This window comes from Dermacentor variabilis, chromosome 1, assembly GCF_050947875.1.
Source record: "Dermacentor variabilis isolate Ectoservices chromosome 1, ASM5094787v1, whole genome shotgun sequence".
Lineage (NCBI taxonomy): Eukaryota > Metazoa > Arthropoda > Arachnida > Ixodida > Ixodidae > Dermacentor > Dermacentor variabilis.
In genome coordinates, this window is record NC_134568.1 from 34,002,294 (window position 1) to 34,030,107 (window position 27,814).

A 27,814-nucleotide genomic window follows, 5' to 3' on the forward strand; every position below is an offset into this window, starting at 1 on the left:
TTGTTTTTTGTTTGAACGAGGACGTCATCGGCGCTTGTCGCTTACTGCCTAGGGATCTTACCAAAGGTTGATAGCTACGTGTGTAGCTCTCCTGTGCAATATCTGTTGTTTTTCGATAGCGGGGGACTTGTCACAAGAGCCCCACATGCCACTACGGACGCCAGGACTGTTATGAGTGGATCGCAGAGGCCATGAGTCTTGAGGATCCATTTTTTGTCGTTAAAGAGTAAGTTCCCTATATGCACGTTACCTTCAACGTTTTGCCGATTCTATTCTCTCTGGCTTGTATAACTTGATTTGTACAATAAAGAACAGTTGGAGGAATTTAAATATAAATGGCGTGCTAATGCTTTTCCATCTTTTAGTAAATATTGGATAATTAGTATCGAGATGCAATTTAAACTGAGCTGTTTCACTGCAAAGGAATTCCGCTCTACGCATCTGCTGCGCAACTTTTGCTTGTTAACTTTTTTGTTTTATGTCGTTGCTTTATTCTTGATTTACTGCGGAATACCGCAGCTGCTGCGACTTGCATTATGCATGATCAGGAGACAAATCCAATAGATGAAATCCAATAGATGGTATCAGCTGACGAAAGGGACGACCGAATGCACGAAGCATTTGCTCGCAACAGTGAATTCATAACCTCCCTAGTGCAGCTTTTCTGTGCTGTTAAGCGCTACGCTTCACTGTTGGAACACGGAAAGACTACGCTGCTATCGTTCACCTTTTGTTTCCGAGCGCCTACGTTTCAAAAGGTCGCGATAAGGACACAAGCGTCCTTGCAGATCGCCTCATAAAGCAAAAGATTAAGCAGAATCTGACGCAGCTACTCAGACAGTACGACCTATTGCCATTGTGTTATGTTATCTTTTTGGGCGGATGCTTTGCCAACTTAGGCCGCAAGGAGCAGCAAAATAAAGTCTCATGTTTTTCATGTCCGTATTGAATAGTGAACCAAACATGATTGCGTCTTGCAGACATGACCTGTTGCATTACATTGTTACATTAGCTGAATATGGTTCATTTAGAAATTCAACAAAGCTCTACAGACGGACTGTCATTTAGAAAACTGCTGGTCTACTTCATGTACCATAGGTTTGCCTAATTTCTGCAGCTGGGCTCCTGAAATGTGCACACTGCAGACTGTTATCCAAATTGCCTGCTGCTTGCAATCATGCGACTATGCTTGAAATTGTGAATGTGTTACGTGTTCTGATTAAGGCAATTTTTTTTTTCAGTGAAATTGTTAAGGCCATAGCCAATAACAAAACACTTTTTGAGAGGTGGAACCAGTACCAAGACCCATCTAGCTTGCCAAGCAAAGAAGACATTGACTGGACCACAAGCGAACTCCGGAAGGGTCTGCGCAGCATAGAATGGGACTTAGAAGACCTTGAGGAAACTGTCGGTATCCTTTTGCTTATGCCCCCCATCATGTGCAGTTTAACAGGTGTAGCCCTCGAAAACTACTCGCTTCCTTCTGTATGCATTACATGGAGCCTTGTCCATTTGAATTATATGTTTGGTGGAAAGATTCATGGTTTTATTCTTGATCTAGGTTCAGTATAATGTTGTGTTATGCGACATTGCGATCAGTCATGTGTGCTATCTTGCTGAGAATTCACACATTGCTTTCGTGTCGTACTTAGCTGTCATAGTTAAACTTTCATTTTTTAAATTTAAAATTCTATGCATGCCAAGCTAATATGGCTTTCACAGATGCTTTATGCTCCTTGGTGGATACCTGATGTGTAGAGGATTAAGACAGAGAATACGATCAACTAAGTCTTATTGAATAAAGCTCCATATTTTTGTAATTACAGTATACATTTATATTGTAAACTGGAAGACATTTGTATGCTGTGGCAAGTTTGTTTTGTTTAATTTCATGTTTAATTATATGCAACCAGACAATTGTCCTCAGTTCAGTTAATTTCGCATTCCGAAGTGAGAATCTCAGTGCAACTCTGCAGTGATGCAGATCATCATACGTTGCATGTTAGTTTGAAAGCAGGCCGCATCTGATAACAATTGTGCTAATGCTTTTATTTGGCGAAAATCAGAAATGACAATGTGACGAGTTCTGTCACTGTGGGGTGCGTCTTTGCGCTGAGATTCTAGCCTCTGGATGTGAAATTAGCTGCAGTGACTGACAAATTTCAGGATGCATATATCAAAACACAAGCCTTTTAGGTAAAGCAAACATAACAACGTTGCTTTAGAATACAGTTGTCAGAGTTTTCAACATAGATGTATGCTGCAAATGCAAAATTTTTTTAATGGTATGAATTTTGGTTGTCTATAGTCTCTCTGTCGGTAATTTCCCATGCACAATGTGTCCACCAAGAAGCTTAAAGCACAAGCCACATTTGGATAGCTTGCATGGCTTGTTATATTATGTTAGGGAAAGTTCAACTTTAAAAGGCGTGGCATAGATCTACAGGTCGGACATCTGTGTTCAAAAGTGTGTTCAAAAGATTTTGTCTGACTCTATGTGCACGTAAAAATGATTTTGTCTGTTTTCACCATATCACAAGAAAAATAAGCATAACTGCCATTGGGGGAAGTTCACCTTCCTTTGATGCAAGGTTAGACAGTGTCTTTCTTGTATATTTGCTTGTCACTGCATCTTTAAAGAGTTGCTGAACATGGTATTATCAACTTTTGCAGCGACTCACCATGGTGGCACAGTTTCTATGGCATTCTGTTGCTGAGCACGAGGTCATTGGTTTGATTCCCTGCCACATTTCAATGCTGGAGGAATGTAAAAGTGCTCATGTACTTATATTTAAGTGCATGTAACATGACTCCAGGGGGCAAAAATTATTCTGCAGTCCTTCATTACAGCGTCTCTCATAGCCCACTGTGCGATTTCAGATGTTAAACCCCACAATTTAATAATTAAACTTTTGCAACGTTTGCCATTCATAATACGGTTTTCTATATATCCTATATCTAGGATGAACACTGAATAAAATCCAGAAGAAATTATTAAGCAAGGCCATCTTTTCATTTCTTAACCTGCCCTCTCTTATGCTGTTTCATTGTCCATAGCAGCAGACCCTGAGTAGCACATTAGCGTGGGGTCGCGTCTTGCTGAGCTTTAGCTGCACTGTCTGTACAAAGCGATCCTAGACACGAAATGTCTGCTCAGTAGCCCAGTGCATATCCATGGTACCCAACCGTGTTACGTTCGAGCCGATAGCCAGTGTTTTCTTTTTGCAGATGAACCAGTTACACTGTCATGGCTTGTTTCAACTGTTCATTTAAATTAATGATGGGTGCCTTTTGGGTAATCGTCAAAAAACGAAAGGAAGTAAAGTATTATTTGACTGTTGGCTGGAGCAAAAACGGTCGGTTACCATGGGTATGCACTGGGTCATTGAGCAGGCATTTTGTGCCTTTAGTCACTTTTTTGCATTGACAGTAATTTGGTAATTATCAGTGATCCAGGCCAATTTGTAGCGCAGCCTACAAATTAGCCAATATACGCAGTAAGACGTTTTTTCCACTGAAGTTTTTAAAAGGGTATTGATACGGAAATTTCATCATTTCTTCCTTTTTTCATTTTCTAGAAGGGTGCAGATGTAGGCACAGTTTGTACATGTAAAATCCTTTGTAGGACATTGCTCTTCCATAACTTGCACTAGGTTCAACAGTTTAAGAAACGAACCATATTGTAGACAAATCCTGTTGTAAAATGATTAGTGTATGTTGGCATGTGCAGCTGCATTTAGATGGTTGTATTGCATCACTCTGAAGATCAAAGTGTGATAAAAAAATTTATTGCTCTTTTCATTGGTACACTAGAATGTTAAAGGGACATCACTATTTCAAGGGACACATGCATGCTAAAGAGTCGTTAAGGATAAATTACTCTTCTACAATACCAAAAAAGCTACTTTTTCCATGAAAGGAGGCTTGATAAGCCAGAAAACATACAAAAGACAGCTGGGGGCACCACATGTTTGCGCACCAGCTTGCCTGTGATATCAGGAATTTTGATGGCATCTGCTTGGGCGTAGTTAATTCCTTATCAGTAAAGTTTGATTGTATTGTATTCTAATAGAGGTGAAGACGGAATTTATTAAGTTTGAAGAACTTTTACTGAACTACGATGACTGAAACACGATCAAATACTCTGAAAATCATTTTCTGTTTATTATAATCAACCTATGACCACTAAATTAGAACAAATGGAGTTCTGAAACCAACACTTTATTAGTCTAAACTTATTTTGTGTTTCTCTGTTGTATCCTTTTGAGTTAAGCTAGACTGGTAAATTGCGCTTCCTGAATGCCAGAGACGCCAGTCTTACTGTGAGCAGAGTCGTGGCAAGCCAGAAAAGGCACAAAAATGATAGACTGGGCTTGAGAGTTCCTGCACCAGCTTAACGTGACATCATGAGGTTTGGACAAAGCCTGCTTGTGACCAGTTGACAGTTTGTTGATGAACATTGATTACATTGCATTCTGAAGCCACTGAAGACTCAACCTAGTTGGTTTTGATAAGTTTTCATGAACTAAAATGGCTCAAACTTGCGAAAATACTTTGATATCTGTTATGTCATGCCACATACCAGTGCTGTGGTTTGGGTGCAAAATGGAAAAAGCCGACATATTGCCCTTTATTTGCTCCGTTTAATAACTAGCTTTCTTTCGAGGAAGGAATACAAGTCGAGTATTGAAAAAAAAAAAAAGTGTTTACCCGACTAAACTAGCTTATTGTTGCTCTTCACAGTCCTCTTAACTACAAATGTGCTTTCTGAATTAGGTGGTGAATGATAAGTGCGCATGTTGCGGCAAAAAAAAGAAAAAGAAAAAAAACTCAAAACATGGAGGAGACGAAGGCAAGAAAGAAGTACAAAACTGTGGTGCCTTCTTGGAGCCATGTCACGATTGCACCAGTTGTTATTTGCATTTCTTTTATATACTATTTTTTTTATTGCCCGTCATATTGACCGCAAATAAAGACGGAAACAGCGGAAGAGAACTCAAAATTGACACGCCTGTGTCGTCTGAAAGTTATCGCCTGTGTCGTGTTTGTGTTGTCTTCAGCTGTCCCTGTCTTTAGTTGCGGTCACTATGATATGCAGTAAACACCAACTAGGCCAAACTGAAGTTCTTCTGAAGCATAAATTTTTTTTTATTGTTGCATCTCCTCTGCCTTGATTCATAACCTTTATTACACAAACATCCATACCTCCTTTACATACAAGTGGGCCATTGAGTCTAGCTGTGAATAGGCGGCTGACATAAAACTGCAGTGACTGTTTTAATGGGGAGCTCATATTTGTAGAATGAGCAGAAAGCGAGATTCAAGCAGTCGCAAAAAAGCTGTACTGGTTTTAAAGGCCCAACCACACATACGGCGTCCCGGTCAGCTCGTGCTGCCTGATTGAGGAAAAACAGAGTAGAAAGGTAAACAGGGACTATTTGCTACATTTATAGCATTTACAATAGCAAATATTAATGTAATTTACTCAGAACATGTGCAGGGCTTATCATGAGTGCGTGCCAGGTAGTGGACAGCATAGGCACTGTGGTGACAGGCCATGTCGATAGAGTGTGATACAGAAATTTGCAGAGTTTCAATGTTTATTCATAAGCCAGTGTGGAGGCATTTTTGAAGTTGACACACAACTTGCCCCTCCCCCCCCCCCCTGCTAACCGTGATCTAGGTGCACATGCCAACATCTGTCATGTACCAATCTGGGTGTCACTTGCACGCCTTTTCTTGAAGCATGTCGACGGAGGAAAGAGAGGGAAACTTTATTTTATGAAGTGGTGTAGTTCCAGAACCTTTTTCTTGAAATAATAGTAGTTTTTTCCACAATCAGATGCGAGCTGATGCCAATGCCCTGTGGTCGAGCATCATGTTCTTTCTGTATCCTATATTTCCACCTTTTTTTTCCCTATCACCTGTCAAATCTTGATGCTAGTTCAAGGAGTCTATGCTGGGTATTTTGGCCAGCAGGTGGCAGTAACAGTGCTGCCAGCTGTATATAGCTCTGTACTTTATAAAAGCTGTGTGCAGCTGTATAAAGTTTGCTATGTGTGATGTTGACAGCTTGGTATTTGTTCATTTTTTTCTTCCTTTTTTCCTTAACTGCTGTTTTTTCAGCTATTGTTGAAAAAAATCCCAAGAAGTTTAAGATTGATGAGAAGGAAATCAAAAGCCGAAAAGCCTTCATAGAGCAGTCCAAGAATGAAGTCAAGGTTAGTCATAGATTAATTGAAGCAGAGTGCACATGTGAGCTAGCTGAAATATTCTGGTGAAAGAAACAGCACAAGCATGGGACAAAAGCTGAAGGACACAGGAGATGCTGCTGCGCCCTGCCCTTTAGCTGTCTGTGTTTGAACTGTTTCTACGGTATCGATGAATGTTCTTTTCATTCTTAATTGCCCTGGAAGTGTTGCATTTGATACAGTCTAGCCCCTTGATATTGAATCCATGGACGGATGCCAATCAGCTCGATAATCATGCAGTCAATGTTGGTGGAACAACATGATGGTGTGCTAGATAGATGCTGTGGTGAAATCGCTGCATACTTTCAAAAACATGTTTATGTGAGCATGAAGAAGACCAATTCTCTGTGTACTTGTTTCAATGTAAACAGGTTTTTTTAGCACGTGAAACACGAGGTGCTGAAGTTGTTTGTGTGATGGCTGACTTTGGCTTCATGCACTTCATTTTCCTATGATGTCATATGGATTTTCTGTAGATGCTCTACTAACAGCATCGTAACACATCGTGATCTGTTGTCACTAAAAGGTTAAGGCACTAGGGCAGGCCTTTTTGAGGCAGAATGTTGTAGCACATTGATGTCTTTAAAGAAATGGAGGCTTTGTGGTCTGTCTACTGAAGAAAAATGAAACCAAACCAATAACTTTTCTTAGTCGCATAAGGAGTAACTCAAAAGTTTTATCTACGTAAAATTTGGCGCAGTGTGTGCGACAGCTTTTCCCATTTGCTGCAGCTGTATTTTTTATGCTGTATTATTATCACAACACAAAATGTTTCAAAAATTTTTATTGTGTGGGAAGTCCGTGGTGGTTTGGTGCGATTTAGTGTGTCTAAGAGGTTGCAACATTTGGGTTTGAATCATGTCTCATTGTCGAGTTGTTGCCTCACCAATAGAGTTGGTCATATTATAGTGCATAGTATAATTCAGTGGAGCAAACAGAGATGAAACAATTATGTTGAAATGTGTTAAACTCAAGTCATTGTGTGCCATGTATTTCTTTATGCACGCCCATCGTCTCATGAACGCACCTAAGCAAACACTGAGACATGCACTGCTAGCTTTGATGACCTACAGGTCTCCTTGGTTGTTGTCTAAAGGCATTCGATGCAGCAGCATCGAATACCAACAGGGATGCATTGAGCATGACCAGGGTGCTTCCTTACAAGTTTTAGGAGCTCCTCTCATGGTTTTCTTGCATTGATCTCAAACAAAATTTGCAAAACAAGCACAATACATGCTGTTACGTTTATACCAAACAATTTTAGCAGCCTCTTTAATTGCTTTGGAATGGTCGGTCTTTCTGCATATTTGTGGTGCACTATCTGCTTGAGACACACACCAGCACCTAAAGAAAAACAAATATTTATTTAAGGGTCACATAGGCTCTTGGTGACCAAAGGCTGCTGCTGGCTTTCATGCTTCTGGCCTCATCATGTTAGCCATTGCAGACTATGGTCCAGCATCAGCACACTAAAAGCAAATTGTAAATTAGCATGCATCTATATGCATTATGCACAAAGCTTGCACCCCATTTCTCATGTTATGTGGCATTGTCTCCTATTAACTTGAGCCCTGTGGCTTCTGTACACCTTAGCAAACAAGTTATTTTGCAGTTTGTTATTTAGCACCTAAAACATTGTGCCCTCATCCTTCTTTCCCTCGTGTACAGTGCATGAAAGAAGCAATTCTTGAAAGCAAAGCTAAAAATAAGAAAATGAGACCGTCCAGCATGGTAAGGAATTTTTTGCCATCTCCTTGTGGATATTTAGGTAATGTCTTTGCCGTGGTTGTTTGGGACCTTGCTTACATTTGAAGTGACTAGATAGAATATCAGTCATGCATTAACAGGAGTTCCATTAAAGTTAGGCTTATGCATTTTTATTTGTGAGGTTCTTGTTGAGCGTGATAGACAAGTCACTACCTTGTCTGTGATGGTGTATAAACCAGGTTCTGCGGTGTGCTTCCAGGAGCTGTTCAACTCGTCACGAACAGCCAAGTACACAAGCCTACGAAATGAGGTCGAGAGTCCCGTTCGTCGGCTACTGGATCATACCCAGCAGCAGCAGCAGGTTTGCAAATTGTCCACTTGCCATTTCATAAAAGAAATCCTTCATGTGCTGCGTCACTAGTAGATATGGCACTGGTGAAAGGCATTACAATCTTTACATGTTTATAGCTTTTATTGGTACATTGAGATAGAACTCAGTGTACCAGTAAAACTCAGTGGTTGTTACCTATAAGTGGATAAAGAAGGTGTTTTCCTGCTTTATTTAGCTCTTTCATCTTTGATTTAAGGTTTAGTTTTGGACATTTGCAAGAAGCTGTGGTTTATGGCTAGGTCTTTTGACCTCCTGTGCCACCTTTTTTCTCCCTTTTCGATAAAGTTGCATTGTCATTAGCTTCCAGAGATCTGTGTATAAATGGTAGCGCATAAAAAAAAAAGAACCGGCCTTTTGGCAAGTTTCTAGAAATAGTTGTATGTAGCAGCATATTGAAACAAATGGCACATCGCTATGCAGAATCCTACTTGGCTTCAGCAGGTGAGCAATGAGCTCATTCTTAGGCACAAGGTTCAATTTAATGGAGGTATTGCATTGAGAGAGATATACAGTGGTACGGATTGGAGCACATGCATGTATAAATGTTATTTTAGTTGGGAATAAGGGGAAGAAGTGGAGCTTGGCGGGTCATGCAATCTGTAAAGCAGATAACCGGTGGGCTATTGAGCATAGCAGAATAGGGGTTAAAGGAGAGGAAACACAGTCGAGAGCAACAGAGGATAAGAAGGAACGATGAGATCAGGAAGTAGGCTGGCATACAAATGGGGAGGGGAGTCAGCTGAAGCAAGTTGGAGATAACTGGAGATCTGTAGGAGAGGCCTTTGTACGGTGGTGGAATTAAACAGGATGATGATGATGAAATTAGTGCAAAGCAGCATTGGGTAGAAAAGAGAAATACAAAAGGGACAGCTGCCATTAGTTTCTCTCCTGTCTTGTGTTGTCTTCTGTACACATAATTCCCTGCGGACTAACTTAGCATAAACTCTCCCCGGGTTGCTACGCCGCTTTGAAGTGCTGACGTCAGCTAAATGCATCACTGTCATTGTGATTGGTGAAGACACTCCTCATTTGCATGTTCCCTTGTATGCAAAAGCAACAATGGACTCCCTTCCGTTCTTTACCGGAATTTTTGCATAAGCTAGCAAAGATGTCATTGTTTCTACTCGAAGATGTTCTTTAGGTGCATGAGTGCACTGAAACAGGAATTAACAGTAACTGTTTCAAGTGTTGCTCAATTGCAGTTTGAAAAATACTGAGGGGTCTGGTACTTTTACACACAACTGAATATATGCTATTGCCATTTGTGCTTCTTAAACCGATTTCGAAGTTCCTTGAGCAAAAGCTGATTTCATGTTCTTTGAAGAGTGTGTCTCAGTGATAAATTCCTGACTTGAAGCAGTTTGTTATAAAATTGTGTGCTTTGAGAATGGGAAGAAGTAGAAGACACATTGATTATTGCAGTTTTGTGGCATGACACCAGGCTACATATCACACTCGTAGTGATTGCCAGTAGCTTCATCACTGACTTTTCGAAACTGGAAGATGTGGTTGAAATTCGTTGTCTTGGCTGAGACACTGGGTTTTTTACTAATTTGTCTTGTTTATTGAGATCGAAACTGGATACAGCGTTACAGCTTGCAAGTGGGCTGTGCCAATTCATAAAGGTCCGTTCGATTCACTTGCACCATCTAAATCTGAACCAGTTCACTGAGGTACTGCACCCTGCCGTTCATTTCAGCGGTGCAGCAATGGTGTCCTCTAAACCCTGCCATTCATTTCAAAAGGTGCAGGGCGGGTTCACGATTTTTCTACCCCATCCCTACTGGTGGTGCCGACTTGTTGCAGATGAGAAGGTGCGAAGCAGCAGCGCAGACACGGGCATAAGTGGTGTCGAAACCCCGTTCGCGTGTGTCTGTTGTGTCTATGCAGGGCTGCATTTGTTTACATGTATTTGTATGCACACACTAGCATCATTGTGTTTTGCCACAGCCTGCAATTCAGCTGTCTGTGCTGGTTAAACCAATGCTGCATTGGGTCAAACAAGCAATATGGCTCTGTCAATGTGTCAGCACTGGTGCTTTATATGTGTCTTTATTGCCCTGTAAAATTGAGAAAAGAAAATAAGAAAATCCTCCACATGTTCGCCAGGGAAAGCTTCACCAATTTAGTCTATCGTACTGCTGTTCTGTAGCATGCTTTGCTTTTAGAAATATGCTATCTGCTTGCATATGGCATAAGAATTTTTATCCGTTAACAAAACAGATATCATGTATTTGCTCCTACTTCTGCCAATGGCAGGACCGACCTTGCATTTCCAGGCTTTTATGCATGTCCCTACATTATTTTTTTGCTTCCGGCACAGATGGGCTATGTTGCTTTATGCTGTTTTAAAGGGGCCCCGAAACACTTTTCTAACTAATAATAAAATAGCCTTTCTATATTAAATGACGTTGCCTCACAAATCTGCTGCAAAGTTTTTAGAATCCTTCAAGTATGAGCGGAATTGGAGAGTTATCACACCGATGCGCGGCTTTCTCACCTTTCATCTCCACTAGTGCTACATGGAGGGGTGGTAAGGCCCCATCCAGAAATTGGGAATTTTTTTTTTTCCCTTGATGACACTGCTTCTGGTTCAGGCGTGTGCATTGCTCTCTTGATGTGAGATGGACGCTCGGGCTGTCTTGCATTGCCACGTCTCTGGAGCTATGTCATTCACAGAGACCAATCAGATCATGCGGTTGTCAGCGGCCAGAAGGTTCATGGCGCCCCATGGTGGCTGCACTATCTATACTGCACAGCACGACGGTGCGATCCCTGAGGCCCTCTGTCGACAGCAGACACAGATATGCACAACTGTCATGTGTAGACCAGAAGTGCAAAGACAAAATACTTCTGTGGTCTTTTTGAGATCACAGACATATGAGGTGTGTTCAAAAGGTATTGAACCTTCTTCTTTTTCACATAAACCAATGAAGTGCGGGAGGTTTCCTTCTCTAGGGATATGGAGGGGACATTCATGGACATGTGCGAATTTTTTTCTGCCTGCAGAAAGCTTCATTTGCTGGCAGTCGGCCTATGAGTGAGGGCGTATAGTGAGCGCTTGTCAAATTCCAGTAAGTTGTAAAATGATGGAACAACTTGAGCAGCGATATTGCATCAAATTTTGCCAAAAGCTTGTTGACACCCAAACGGAAACCATTCGCAAGATTCAACAGGCTTTCAGGGACGATACCATTATCACAGTCATGGATAAAGGTGTGTTACAACCGCTTCCAAGATGGCTGCACATTACTGGACAGTGAACCGCATTTAGGCAGACTCAACAAGTCGAAATGAGAATGTCATTGAGCAAGTGCAGACTTAGGTCTTGGAGGACCATCGCATCATAGTCCAAAAACTTCCGAACAAAATAGGGGTAAGCATTGCATCAGTACATTCAATTTTGACCGAGGATTTGGGCATGAGGAGAGTGTCCACTAAATTCGTACTGAAACTGCTAACAATGGAGCAGAAGCAAATCCGCCTAGAAATTGAATAGTACCTGCTGCACCATGCAAACAGTAACTCCAACTTTCTCAACACCGTGATCACAGGCGACGAGTCATGGGTTTATGGCTGCGACCCAGAAACCAAGATGCAGTCATTACAGTGGAAACGTCCGACATCCCCAAGGGCAAAAAAAGCACGGCAGGTCGGCTGCAATATCAAGGTTATGTTGACCGTTTTTGACTCCCGGGGGGTGATGCATCATGAGTACACACCGCAAGGCCAAACCATCACAAAGGAATGCAGTCGAACCCATTTATAATGAACTTGATAGTTTCGCGAAAAGTGATTGTTATACGTATCAGTAGTTCATTATATATGGATTTGCCCTTGAAAACTAAAAAATTAACCGCACTGAAGCTGGTGTCAGCTGTTAAATTTTGCATCACTTTGATCTGAAAACCAGATTTTCATTTTTGTGCACGGCGCGTTCGCGCACCTCCCTGCAAACTTCCGTTAAAAACGTCCATCTAAAGAATGAAATGCGGCGTCGTATAGCTCTTTCAAAACAGCACCCGCTTCTAGTCACCTGTCATTTCGAAACTGCAAGTGCAGCCGCCATTTTTTATTCGAGGGCTCCTAATATATTTTACTACCAGCAGGACATGATTATGCTCCACAAGAGAGTTGAGCGTTCTAGTTGGCCGGAAGCGCAAACTTCAGAAATTGCTGTGGCATGCTGCCATTCTGCGACTGGTCTCGGACATCACGGTCTCAGCATTACAATTGTGCGTCAGCTGCACAAGAGCCACAAAATTATCTTCGTCACTTCTAGTGAAAGAAAACTTAATGTTTGAAAGGTAAAACGCACGTCACTGCGAACTGTTATCAGCAGTCGGCTACCTATAAATGAAGCGCTGCCGAACCTTGATCTGATGATGGTAACTGCCGATCCTTTCCAACAGTGTGTGAGGGCAGGGCGTGATGCATTGTTCTCGTCCACTCTGGCCGCGTTGACAGGAACGTTTGAGCAGCCATTGTTTTCATGAGGGAAGGACATTGATGATCATTCCAAATAATTGAAACAGGCTTATTGCACGGATGACTGTGCTAGAATGAAAGTGATGCTGTTATGACATCCGATATCGCACCGGTACATGCGCCAATGCACACTCTGCGCCAAGCTGTTTATGCTGTTCGCTGTACCCGAGGTGTGCCTTGAAAGCAAGCGACCTCCTTCGCGGCTTCCGAAATCAATGCTCGGTGGTAGCTCGCTGGCTCATCTCAAAGGCTCTATCATTGTCACAGTTGGACAGCACCGGTGTGTGCTCTGTCGTGCATCCAGTTTGGTTGCGCTTTCGTGATTTGGTACATTGTGTGCGCCCTCTTTTTACCTTGACCAGATCCAAAGCATTCATTGTAACGGTATGGCGATTTGAAGAACATTTGTTGTATCTGGAAGCAGTTTCAGTAGGCAGGGTTGGAAAATCATAAGTGCTCTAAAATGTGGTGATTATATCTAGGGTCATTATAATTGGGTTCGGCTGTACTACCAAAAGGTCCTTCGTTGCCTTTGTGATGCTGTGCAGCATAGACGACCAGGTCTGTGGGCAGCAAAAACTTGGCAGCTCCATCATGATAACACGCCCGCCTATTATGCGCATCTGATTCAGACTTCCTTCGCCAAACAGTACATTCCTCCGGTTCGTCAGGTCCCTACTCCTCGGACATGGCTCTGTGTGACTTTTGGCTATTTCCCAAACTAAAAATGCTGCTGAAAGGAACTCGATTTGAGTCGGAAGGAGACATCACATGGAATGCGACGGCCCGGCTGATTATCATTCCAAAAGACCCATTCCAGAAGTCTTTCCAACAATGGCGGGACCGCTGGGAGAAGTGTGTGCATTACCAAGGAGACTACTCTGAAGGGGATTAGGTTATTGTAGCTCCCAATAAGTAAATGTATTTCTGCTGACCAAAGGTCTGATACATTTTGAACACACCTCTTGCATATTTTTCATTTATATAACTCAAAATGAGCAATAATAGTATAGCTGAGAATGTTCCCGTGATCACAAAATCTGCCAAAACTGGTTGGGCCTGCTTGGCTGCTGGCGAGTAGCTGTTGACAACATTACAAAGGAGATAGCAAGCAATCTTTTACTGTATTTGACACGAGATTGTAAATTCCCAGCTGCATGCAGGGCAATAATATTTGGCTCACGTGTTCAAGGCTAAACCCCATGAACGTGATTTTGTGCGCGACAGTGATGAGCGACGGCTTCGAATGACGGATCAGGCCGTTGCTTGAACAGATCGCTCGATCTTGTCGTGCGATCGCTTGGTTCTGCAAATCTAGAATTCGTCGCTCGTCGCCCAGAAGTGCTATGAGCGACTAGCCAATAATGCGAAGCCGGAACTGGATTTATGTAACTCAAGTACTTCCGATTGTCGCACGGAACGAGCAGACGATTGAATTTTTATACGTGCAAGGATAAGAACCTACTGCAAGACTTTCAGAAATATTTTATGCTGCTTTTTACAGTAAAACACATCAACTTAAGTTAATAAAGCACGCATCACGCTAGTTTCGGCACCTATATTGTTGCCCTCATACCAGCAACACTGACGAGACGCCACTCGAAGTCATCGCTCGCATGGGGTACGACTTGTAGGCGACGAGCGAACGCGACAGCCATCTCCATCGCGTCGCTTGTCACTGTCGCGTGCAAGATCGCTTGCATGGGATTTATACTTCACAGGAGCCTTGTCTACAGAACTGCAACATTTTCTTACTGTGTTCTAAAAGTGTTTCACGAACCCTTTAAGTACCAAATACCTGAAAAGCCGACCATACCTGTTTTGGTACAAACTGCGTGTCAAGGTGGCACACAAGGTGAGAAAAGGAACAGACAAGCGTAGACTTATAACTGGGTTGATTGCAAAACCAAAAAAAATCTTATATTGTATACAGCCAGTGTGCCCTGATAGTATCATAGCTACAGAGATACAAGCATACGTAAACAGCATGATTCACATTCTTGTTTTACACACGGAGCATAAATAAACATATTGTCTGAAAGATCTATTGAAGGATGGCAGGCATCCCCACTCCCTTCCTCCTGATATGGAATGCCTTGATGATCCCATGCTCTACGAATCTTCTCTGTTTTGAAAGAACTAATGTGTCCATGAAATGTGGCTCGCCCCCACAGTCGCACCAATAAACTCGGTTGTAAGACTGCGCTCATCTGTTTCTTTCCTTACTTTGTGTCCCGTCTTGTTGCACAGTTTGTATCAATGCATTTGTACGAGCCAGCCCAACTGTCAACCCCATATCTGTGGTTTGGAACCCATCACTGTGCTATACTCCATCTGTCAAACTTGCACAGATGGCTCACTTTAGGCAGAAAAGCACAAGGCCTGCACACACATGTGCACCTCGGCATTCGTTTTGAGTGTTGCATTGTGCCTGCATTGCTAAACTAGAGCTGCACAATTCCTTAATTTCTCGTGTTCCACCATCAACTGGTTCACAGTGGTACAGGCGAAATGAACGGACCTTATGATTAAGGGCAGTGTGGACATAGACAGAGAAGAGTGATGACACAGGACGGTGATTATCCTGTCAGATCTCTTCTTTGTCAGGTTGTTTGTAGCACTACCCTTAATCCCGAATCAACACAAACTTGCCCAATTGGTGATTGTGCATTGTCTGGCAGCTTTTCGGCATGGTGGGTGGTTTGTGTAAAGTAATGCCAGACTTGCTTTGTCAGTAGTGGCAGTGGTGCTGCCACTGCTATCGTTTTCGAGTGTCACATTCATAAAAAATACATTTGGCATGTCCTTGACCGGAAGTAGTTGACAAATAAGCATAGCATGTGCATCAATGCAATCTTTGACAGATACATACCGTAAAAACCGGACTATAGGTCGGACCGGAATATAGGTCGATCCCCCAACTAACGAATTCTAAAAATGAAAAAAATCTTTTTCAATGGCAAAAGCACTGAGACACCCTTACCTTGAAACAAATGCGACTCATGCACAATAGTGACAGTATTTATTTAAATGCTGCTCGCATGTGCACCTGGCCAATTTTTAATAGTATCGCCCGACCATCGACCCGCGTGCTTTTCAGCACCTTATTAACGGCGCTGAGCGGCGAAACAAACGAGATACGCGCAGGTGTACACGTGCGCTTACTTTTGCTATTTCTCCGCTCTGTGCCATGATGATAAGGTGCTCACAAACACGCGGGTCGATGGTCGCGCGATACTGTTAAAAATTTGCCGGGTGTACAGTACACAGAAGGGCACGAAGGGCGCAAGCGCTACTTACTCCGAATCAGAGCAACGCCTTTGATCAGAGTCGTCCGAACTAGAGTCGGATGATGAGTGCTTCTCGCTGCTCAGTCCAGAGGCGTGCGCGATCTCTACTGCTTTCAAATGTATGCATTCGACAGTCACAGGCAGCGATCTTGCACGGAGCTCTCGGACGAACACCGCAACCTTGTCTTCCAGTTCTGTGGTCCGCCCACAAAATGACGTTTTCTGTTGGTTTGCTGCTTCTGCCTCCACCAGTACCAAATGCTCTTTTCGGATACTCCAAATTCGTGCTGTGCCGCGAGGTTGCTGTGGGCTTCCGCGCACTCAGTCACCTTTTTCTTGAAGGCGACGGTGAATTGCCGTCAGCTTCCGCTCATTTTGAAACAAAATGTGAAAAAGCAGCCTTTAACCAATATAACTTTGTGACAGTGTAAACGCAAATTGGCGGTGCCACAATGTCGCCATGCCGCGCTACTGCTGATGGCGATGGAGAAGGCGGCTCTTTACTTCATCTGCCCATTGTTGCAAGACTTCCGTAGTTTTTCCGCCAATGTCCGGTATATAAGACGAGGGTCGACTTTCCGCAATGATTTTTTGAAAAAAAGTTCGACTTATCCGGTTTTTATGGTAGGTGATGTGTACTGTGAAATGTAAGTGTATGACCACTTTAGCTGCCCTAATGTCCCCTTAGCAGTAGCTTACAAGTGTGTTCACCTCCTGGAGGATGAGGTGGATGATGGCGAATACAGTCGAACCTCGATTTAACAAAATTTGTGATGTAACAAACTTAATTTCTCGGTTTTGGCTCCATTGAAAACCGTGCATTTTTTTCCCGTGATTTAGCAAAGTAATTTTGTGAAACAATTTTGATTTAACGAAATCTTTCGCCATTTCAATCACGTACTTGTAGCCTGTATAGCTGGTAAGTCTAGCAAAAAATTATGCAGATCCCACGCACTGTGGGAACTGATGTAAGCGAAGCTTTCTATGCTGTTTGATTGACAATAATTAGCGGTGATGTTGACGGCGAATGTTTAATTTCTTCAACGTTTTGTCAACACGAGAGTGGTGAGTTGATGTTAAACGTTACCTTGTGTGCACCACTGCTGTTTGTCTGCGTAGTACAGAAAACACAAAGGGAGAGGTGTTTGTTTGAGGCGTTGTTGTGCGCCATATTTCATAACTGCCGAGAGGGTTGAGCATTGTCATTGCCTCACATAGCACATCGCATCGTGGCAGAAGCATTAAACTTGAATTGGATTATGGGGCTGTACGTGCCAAAACCACAATCGGACTATGAGGCAGGCCGTAGTGGCGTACTCCAGATTAATTTTGGCCCCGTGGTGTCCTTTAATGTGTCCCTAAATCAAAGTGCACTCGAAGAAATTCTTGAGCTGACGATTCCTTCAGTGCAAGGGTGATGGGAAAGAGGTAAGGTTACGGTAACGTGATCGAGCACACACTAGAAGGAGGAGATGGGGAGGCAGAAGGTGCACACCTATCGGCTCTCTCCCCCTAACACGCACGTCTCCTCTCCTCTACCCCTGTTGTAGCTGCACATGGCTGTCCACATGGGAGCCACGTGCCATATGTTGGAGTTAATCTTTGGCAAGTGCACAGGGCGAACTGAGATGGTTGGTGCCTTGATGTACCTTTTGTTCCTGTGCTTCTAGTGTTGGCAGTCGCGTAACCTCAAATTCCTGAAGCACAGTGTGAAGCGTTCGCTCGCGTTGCAACAGCAAGTGTTGTGGTGATCAAGTGAAATCTTTGCCTGAGCACGCGTGAAACCCATAAAACTACAAACGTTACTTTTGCTGTTGTCTCTTTGCTATCACCATCAATGCTGCGCCTTTCTGGCAAAATTGCAACATTTTTTTTTCTCAGGACAAATATTCGTATCTTTTTGCACTTTTACTTTTAATCTGAGGGCACCATCTGATGACAGCTGCGGTCAGGACTAAGCGCGTTCAGCCATGGCATCAAATATTTACAGTGCCGCGCAACGCAACATGCTAATCTCTGACACTGTGAGCCACACTGATACATTGCTCTTGGTGTGATCTGCGCACGCATACTCCCATAACCACGCTATTAGCGCCCGCCCTTCTTGCATTTTGTTTATAAGTGATTGCTGACAACATACAATCCATTAGGAATGTTCTGAAAATTTGTGAAACGACTTTTACTCTTGAAAATTTAAACCTTGATTTAATGAAATTCATGATTTAATGGAAGTTTTTCGCTGGAAGTACAACTTCGTTATATCGAGGTTTGACTCTATCATGCTACTCCAGATAGCATGCATAATTTCAAGCTAAAGCTTTATTTGGCTATGATCTGATGGCTGTGTTGCTGTGACTATGCGCACGTGAATAACTTGAAGTGGTCCTTACAGATCCATCGGCCACATCTTTTGCATTGCCTCCTCTGACTAAAAACTCAAATAGCATCCAAACCTACTTTTTGGATGTGTCTGTGAGGGCCATATAAAGTACAAGGTGTGATTGGCTCAGTATAACTGCATTTAGCTCTTCGAATGTTCTTGACCACTTGAAAACTTCAGCGACTTTGCCAGCAACTGCAGCAGTAGGACATTTTAAAATTGTCTTATATAAGAATGAGCTAAAAAAGGAGCAGAGGAATTGATTAGCGCAACTTATATGTTGGTTAGTGTGAGGAAAGAGAACAGGTGGAATAGCTAGCTGCCTTGCTAATGGGTTGCTCGAGTTCTGAGAAAACAAAAGACGTCACACTACAGCTGGTTGTGCTAGGTTATGTTTGAGTCGTGCGGACATTTAAGAGGCCACTGAGCTAGTAGATTAACGGATCAGTGGTTAAATGTGCACAACAAACTTCCAAGATCTTGCAGGCCTGTTGAGCCATACTGAATTCTCGAAAAGGCCATCTTATCGGTGATGGCGCGTGCCCTTTTCTGCACCATGCTCACGTGAATACACCATAAAGAAAGCATATGAAGAAAGATAATTGTAATTGCACTGTACTGTACTATACACTGCAGCCTGTACTGCACTCTACTGTAGCCAACATCCTCATTGTTGTCAGAGCACTTAAGAGAAATCTATCCGATTGCACAAAAAAATTGCACGAGTACAAACACATCAAAAAGTTTAAAATTGTGTTAACATAGAATTCCAAATAACACAAAAGTTCATAGGGAGATTGAGTCTTGAAGTGGTCAACAGTGCCCAAACAAGGGATGTCGCTGCAGCCAATGTTTCTACAAGGAGATCTGATGAAGACCAGTCTCCCTGCCGAAAACCAGTCTCCCTGCCGAAACACTTGATGTCCGGACATATCTGTTGTTCATCCACTACTATATTTGTTAACATCGAAGCCACTTTGCATCAGCGAGGAATGTTTTCCCAGTTTTGAGTTATACGGTACTGATTGTTCTTGGGCGGGCAGAATTGTCATTAGGGATGGCGGGCATGCTGCTTTGTGTAAAATTATTGAAGCACCTTCATGGGTCATTGGCTCTCCTGTGCAGTAATATTATACACCTCCTCCGAGTTTGATGGCATTGTGGAGCCTTGAAGACCACCAAATAGATAACTATTAAAAAGTGCCTGTGGGATGTGGACATAGAACATCAAGAGAGAATTACATCATGAAGAAATGTCACTTGTTGTGTGCTGAACCTGACCGATGAGTTCAGCAGAATAGTTTAGCATTGTTGCGCACCTTGGGCAACAATGCTTGAGTGCCACCTACCGGCATTCAAAAAGTATATTTATCGATGTTAGTTGACTGGCCTGTTCTTTGTGTTGGTTTAGTGCGATGGCAATAAAATATGGCCGATTCCCGCCCTCGTGATGCAACCCACACGATTTAACATCATCACTAAAATGTTGAACATTATTGGGCTCTTCATTAAGAGAATTGAGGCAACTTTGTTGAATGAATTGATCTATGAAAGAGCTCACTAGCCATTAAAACAAAGGAAAACACAGATGAACTAAGTATAGGGGCAATTAGTTTAATCATTGTGTTCATGTTCATGGTACAAAAAAAGTGCAAGAAAGAATAAAAGGCCTTGTGGGATGAAAACTCCTCATTCCCCTGTGCGTTCCTGGGTTTCAGTGACTGTTGGCCCCTTTTTTGACTGACTGGATTGTGCGTTGCGATCGATAATCAGTGACTGCTTACACAGCATCTTAATCGCTTCAGGCACTGTCTGCACAATATCAAAGGAACTGATTAAAATTATGATATATAAGCTGTGTCGCATACAACTTGAAGGCTTTCTGATTGTACCTGTAATACAAATTTGAATATTAAGTGTAAATTATTTTATTAAAATGAGTTAAGGTAGATGGCCGGATGTTGGCCCTTGGTATCAGTCTTCATGTAGCAGGTTCACTTCTTTCATTGTTTTCAAACTGTTTTACATAAGGCATATCTTTCAGGTTTCTGGATAGGTGATTTCCAAGTATGCTAGGCATGATATAGTTGATATCCTCATCTCTGGTGTTCCTGTAAAGAGTTGTTGCATGGAATCCGCATTCTGTAAACTTGAAAAAACTCACTGAAGAATTAAAAATTCCTAGTTTCTTCTGCAGCTGTACTGTCTTCATGTTTCTGTAGGTGCAAGAAAGGTCATAAAATTAAATTTTTAATGGACAGAATTGGTGCCTGAAAGGGTTAAGAAAGAATACACAGACAAAATTTCCATGACTGTGTGGTTCTTGAATGAAGTTTCAATGTGGGCTTTGAAGTACAGCTTAGGCATTCTGTGAGGATGAGCTGTGATGCCCTAAAGTGCTATGTTATACTTCAGAGCACTATGATTGATGTGTTGATGCTTGACATAGTGAATTTTTGCTGGATCCTATACTACGTTGACTAATATTGGCTGCAATAACAAACAGAACTGTGATTATTGGATGTGAATTCATATAAAGAAATAAGGTGGATTCACAACGCACTGCACATAGGTGGATAGTTAGTCATCTTCCAACCAACGGTCTAGTGACACAGCCTAATTGCAGACAGTTTTTCCAGAAACCTTTGTTCGCTGTAGCACAGCATCACAAGATGTGTCACTAATGCAAAGCCTCCTCAATTGTTATTGTATAGAATGCTTCACTGTATATTTCGAGCTTGATTTGTCAGCATGCATGCACTTTACCTCAATGGTGAACCCTCAGTCATAACTACAACAGTTGGAGCATCCGTCTTGTGGTGCCAGAGGACAGTGAATGTATAAAATGCATATTCTCTCTTTCTAAAAATGCTCATTTCTGGCCCACATTTGGCACATTTCCAAGCAAAAATGGTGGCTACAATTAGCGGTTATTTACGCAATTCTATCGCTTGCATTGTTTCCAAGAAGATTGGTATGAAAATTGCTTGTGCGTTAAATCAGATGCGACACCATGTTCACAGCATTAGCAGCTGCCTGCCATCGGAGCCAGCGCTGTTGTCATTGTCAAGTTTCAAGATGGTGGCAAAACAAGTTTTCATGTAGGATGGTGGATGGTGACAACGATGTGCCGCTGCTGTATCGCTTACCAGCCTTCCAAGGGTGCTTCCAGGCATAGAAGAAGAGGTAGAACCAGTGTATTGTGTTTACTTGATGGGGAGTACTTTGAAAGTGATCACATTTGACGTATCACAAGCAGCGAAATTTTTTTTTGTACTGTACAATCTTTGGAGACAGACCTTATATGTTCCACTATATTGGTGTGCTTACGTGTGTGCGAAGCGAAACATTTCGACTGTAAGTGTAAGCACTGCTTACAGGGTTTGACAGTTGTAATAATCCTATATTGATTATAAAAAATTGCATGTGGTTCATCTATTTTTGAAGGTTAAAATCTGCATGTACATGTTGTGTGTCTGTAACATCTGGCTGAAACTGCTGTCCTCCTTTTTCTTTTTATCTGCAGGAGCTGATGGTTACCCAAGATGAAGAACTGGAGGGCATCCAAACATCTGTGGGCACGCTGAAATCCATGAGCAAACAGATTGGCAATGAACTAGATGAGCAGTCTGTAATGCTGGATGACCTAGGGCATGATATGGACAATGCAGAATCCAAGATTGACGGGGCTCTCAAAAAGATGGCTAAAGTTCTTCATATGTCCAATGGTGAGAGCAGTTGCTTGTGTGTTACTCCAAAATCCTTTCTTGTTGTTTCTGCTTTTATCAGGTGACACATGCAAGGTGGGATCCAACAGTAACAATTTTTTTTTTTTACTGACGCAGAAGGGGACTTAATACACTCGAACCTCGGTATAACGAAGTTATACTTTCAGCGAAAAATTTCGTTAAATCAGGAATTTCGTTTAGGTCAAGGTATCAGATGAGGCCCACAGATTAAAAACAGAAGTTTACACGGAGTTTCGTCCTCCCTGAGAAAAAAAAAAGAGTCACAGTTTCACCCAAAAGGTGAAGCAGTGATAGCAATAACAAAGTCACGGCCGCTGGATAAAAAGGAAAGTGCGGCCTCCACGTCAGGCGGGCTGCAGTGGGATCGAATTTGGCAGCCATAGTTTCATTCTGGGCCGCTTGACTGGGCCAAATGGTGCTAGCTGTCGGTGATGGGATTGGCTTCCACAGGTGACGGCGTTCCAAACGTGTTGCTGGCGCATTTTCTATGCTGATCAGAGACAACAGTCTCTGACTGGCGGCGCTGCGGCGGATTGCATCGTTTTCGATGCATGCGGCAGGCTGCACCTTTTTCTTATTAAGCGACAGTGGCAAAGTAATAGACATCAACACGAAATGTAGTTTGTAGCTTTATCAGCCGTATAAATTACAGTAAATGTTCACTTGCTATATACAGTAAAACCCTGTTATGTTGAAATGAGTAGAGTTTCGAGATAACAGAATTTACTAAAATACCGGGAGTTTTGGCGAACACTTTAAAAAGTTCTTAAAAATTGATAGCACAATTCTAGTCCATGAGCTGGTCTGCTCGAAGATGTGGACATTACTCTCGAAAAAAATTGAAATGCATTATCGACTAATTAAAGAAAATTCACAAATTATGTTTTTGACCTTATGGCACATATTGCAATTTACAAATTCTGGCCGGTGAGTTTGCAAGGCGGATTCACTTTAAATGGATGACACCAGTTTTCAGATAATATTTCCTGAACGTTGTGGAGAAATGCATTGGCGTTCCAGTTACTTTAGGGCTTCAATGCATAAAACAACATTGTGTTAAGAAATTAAGTGGAACGACAATGCATTCTTACCGCAAGTTTGACGGTGCATACCTCGGAAGCGGTGCCTTCCATACAGTTCTTTTAAGTGGGTATACCTTGCAGTTTCTCCTGCTAGAATTTGCAAATTGCAATATGTGTCATCAGTTAATTACTAAAACATAATTAGTGAAGTTTTTTTAATTAGTTGATTATTCTTTCCAATTTGTTGCACATGTAATGTCTGCCTATTCGAGTAGACCAGCTCATGGATTAGAATTGTGCTATCTGCCACAGGCAATTTTTTAAATTTTTTGAAAATGTTCACTGAAACATCCTGTATAAGCCTCTGGCCATGCATACACCACATAGAGCCTTTCGAAATAAGTGCCAGTAGCCACTAAATTTCTTTGGAAATCTAAATATAGCTGGAGCAGTAGTTTCGGTAGATCACTTTTGCGAGATACAGTCAATGTTCGATTTTTTCTGACTCCCTGGGAACTGCGAGAATGTCAAAAAAAATCAGGCAGTCTCAAAAAAATGAATGCATACCATTAACTGCCCGCAAGGGCTAAAATTATGACCAACATGTCTGGAATAGCTCTGAAGGCCTGCCAGCACGTTTATTAGGCATATCGGTGCTTCTACTGCAACAGGAGACAGCGGGTGCGCGCATTTAGAATTAAAGGGGCCCTGAACCACTTTTTATCGAAGTGGAGAAAGGCATTTGAAGTGAAAATGGGCTATTTCAAAAATACTTTGCCGCAAAAAGTACTTCAATTCGTTCAGCAGAAGTGGAGTTAGTATTGCAGGGTGTCTACCAACTGGGAAAAGCGGGAATTCTCAGGGATTTTGAATAGTCTGGAAATACTCAGGGAAAACGCAGGGAATTTGTGCTTCTATCAGGGAAAATGATATAATTTAGTTTAAAGGGAACGAAAGTCGTGGTAATGGTGGTTCGAGTAACAGAGAGGAATCCTTTTTGACGCTGTGTCGTCGGCTGGAATTGCCAGTGTGCAGTCAACGAACGACTTTCCAGACGCTGGATAATTCAGACTGCTTCGTGGCACCACCGTGTACCCCATAGAGTCAATGTTTAGGAGCGTCTGAAATTTCGGGCACAAGAACCCTTCCCAGACCGATTTTACAGATTCTTCCCGTGACCACAGATCCGAAACGGCAATCACAGCCACCACCACCGCCATTTCGATTACCTCGCCGCCTCGAAGCGGCGCTCTCGCTGGTAGTCCCGCTGGCAGCCGCAGCCAACACGCCGGAAAAGCTAGGCCTGGCAATGGCACCGACTCCGCCTTTGTGGTCCTCGCGATTGGCTTCGAAGCTTGGAAAGCACGGCGCTTTGCATTATGTTAGTTCCCAGAAGTCGGCTTCGCCTCAATGCAGCAATGTTAGGCGGTGAAGCTTAACAAGCGTGGGAAGGGGCAATTGCCGCAGGACATAGTATGTATTCCTTAATTATATGCGCGTGCACTCGCCATCTCATGTCACAGTACGAGCACCGATATGCATAATATGTGTACTGGCAGGCCTTCAGAGCTTTTTCAGATGTGCCTGTGGCGATTTGAGCCCTTAAGGGCAATAAAAGACATGCATTCGTTTTTTCGAACTGACCGATTTTTGGACGTTCCCACGGCCCATAGGAAGTCCGAAGAATCGGACATTGACTGTACAACTAAGAGGACGCTTCAAATGGCCTGCGGGGCGAACGCGCGGCGGAAGGGCCACGACAACAGAAAGGACCTACGCATTGAGAAATACATCAAAGGAAGTGTGTCGCCGCTTCTTTGAAGGAGTTTGAGCTCAAAAAAAAGTTTCGGCTGATGTAGAGATGCAGGTGTCCCTCATCCAAACCAAAATAAGCTCTTTAAAGCAATGAAACGCAACACTGAGGCGTTGTGCGGAAGCTGAGAGTATGTCAGGACAGTTGAGGTTGGCAATTACCAGCTGTTATGAGAGAATCTCACTTTTGACAAAGTTTGGGCCTCATACCTATGAGCTTGCTATCAGTTGATAGAAATAACTCATATCCTGAAAGATTTGCTTCGGTATGCATCTCCTTTTTATTAGCATTTGAGAATGTTCAACTCTATTTGCAATGAGTTGTCTTATTTGCTGTGCATTTTACTAACCCCTCGCTTCTTTATTCTTTATGAATAATGTAAACACTACTCCTTACTATTCAAACTGGATTAAGTCACTATTTGAACATGATTAGGTCGTTTTTTTATTTTTCAACATGCTTACTAGGGAGTGTCAGCCTGCTGCTGCTATCATGACGATATGTAATTGCTATCACCATAAAAAGACCAAAATACACTGCTGATTTCTTTGGCACTATTTCCCCCTATTCTAACATGTGCCTGAATATGCGTTCAAAGTTGAAAACTAATGTCAAAATGATATAAAGGGCTAGGATTGACAAGCATCTTGCTCTCCGAACATTTGTTTACGCTGTCGTCATTTGGCGGCAGTGCGCCTTCGTCAGCAATCGTATGCTCGGCGAGGCAGGAACGCCAATTGAACACCGCCTACATAATGACGTAGGAGGCAAAGTGAATGTTCGGTAAGCAACATGCTTGCGTGATCTCAGCCTAGAGCGCCTAAACATAAAAAAAATATTGAATGCACACCTGACTTTTTAGCAAGGCAAATGTAGCATATGCATCTGATTCTTGCAATAAGAAAAGGACAAAACCATCGCAGTTTACCTTCAGAGAGTGGAAATTTATTCACTTCGTTTATATTTTCATCACTCTCAGACAGCATTTCATCGCTATCTATGAAGAACCAAAGCATGTCATTATTTGTAAAGTCCATAGCACGTTTGATATTCTACATTTATCAAATGCCTCAGCAACAATCACAAATGCTACATTGTAGCCCATGCCTAGGATAACCTGCAGTTCATCCTGCAACACATGTAATTCTCTGTGACGAGACTTGTTTTCACTAGCTTAACATGTAAAATAAGTTATCGTTTGAATGTGCTTTTGTAATCAGATTGAAAGCAGTACGTTGTCGTCGTCATGCTATCTGTATAGGCACTATGCTTTGCTAGAATGTGTCTTCTCGTGACCCATGGGCGTCATCTTGTGATGGAATGACACTGGCTAGGCTGACTTAGACAGTAGGCTGTTGCGAAAACAGTGAATATCGCATTGCATAGGCCAAGCGAATTTCAGACAAAATTTATTGGGAAGAAGGGCCCCACACTAAAATGGGTATATTGTAAGAATTCCTTGTGAGCTACTGTTCTCGCTTTGAAATCTTCCTTGTGCAGGCCAAAATAGGCGTTTTCGAAGGGAGATGACTGATGTATTCACTGTGCTCTAAGCTCCACCAGGACGGACACTGCCTCTATTGCAGTCATCACTGCATCCCCATTTGGGTCGGGTGCATGCGTGATGGCCAGCGAAGGCTAATTTTAGGATTGAAATAACAAAAGTTTGGTCCCATAGAAATGTATGGGTGCCAGCTGATACCTTCGGTCTGCATCAAATTGGAAGTCAAATCAAATGGATCAACTGGAATTCGTATACCATCATGAGGCAGCTTTTTGGATGTGCGTGTTAGCCCACTGCAAATCACCTCTGAAGAATATGATGAGTTTCAGCATTGCATGATTGCTGCATCACGAATCAGTAGACCGATTTCAGAACGAGTTTCACTACCCTATACCGCATAGTGGGCTGAAGGGCAGCTATGGTAAGAAGCACATCGTTTTTGTACCATGGTGAACCTGCTCACCCCTCGAGATAGATCAAAAAGCAGGTGAGAATTAAAAAAAAAAAGATCCTACAATACTAATGTGGTTGAGCAGACACATGACCCCCGAACTTCCCCCTAAAATTCTCTGGAAAAATTTGCAATGGCTTTGTTCTTGGCATTCCCCTCAATGTTGCCTCGAACCCAAGTACAGTGGGAAAGCGCCAAGGACTGCTGTCATCATGATGCCGACAGAGCCACTGTGCAAGCACCCTAAACACAGTGAAATCGGTCCTAGTGGCATTGTGTGTGAGTTATTGACCCATGGGCACATGAAGCGAGCACTCTTCATAGTTTCATTTATCTTTCAGATCGTCGCCAGTGGATGGCCATCGGAGCACTATCAGGTGTTATGGTGGTTGTTGTGGCACTCTTTTTCCTCCTCTAGAGCTAGTGCATTTGCCTTGCAGCTTAAATGAATTTTGCAGCTTGGAGGACACTTGCAGTTACCAGAGGCATAGAGGAAGCACCACACTGAACTATAATACTATTACGCAGTTCTGAGAGGGTGCCCGCTCTTTTGAGCATGTACATAACTCCCCCGTGCACATGGCTTCCATGTGCACCATACTGTGCAGTTAAACACATTGTACTCTCGCATGTCATTATATTTACATTATGTTACACTTTTCATGTGCCATAGGGTAAGCTGCATTTGTTTTCTCTTTGTCCCCTCCTATATCTGTCTTTCAAAATACGGCTTGGTCTACGTTTCTGAATAAAAAAAAATTGAAATGA

At 42.5% G+C, this 27,814-nt stretch overlaps 1 protein-coding gene across 2 annotated transcripts; it reads left to right on the forward strand.

Moving 5' to 3' along the window:
* On the forward strand, positions 1-27,814 carry Syx6 (Syntaxin 6). Of its 2 annotated transcripts, XM_075686530.1 has the most exons (7): positions 3-226; positions 1,242-1,411; positions 6,127-6,221; positions 7,920-7,982; positions 8,218-8,319; positions 22,034-22,235; positions 27,388-27,814. In XM_075686530.1, the coding sequence occupies exons 1-7, from the start codon at positions 192-194 to the stop codon at positions 27,462-27,464; spliced, it is 744 nt and encodes a 247-aa protein (XP_075542645.1). In that variant the 5' UTR covers positions 3-191; the 3' UTR covers positions 27,465-27,814. The 2 variants fall into 2 exon arrangements, with proteins under 2 accessions (XP_075542653.1, XP_075542645.1); XM_075686538.1 differs by lacking the exon at positions 8,218-8,319 and having other exon boundaries at positions 1-226.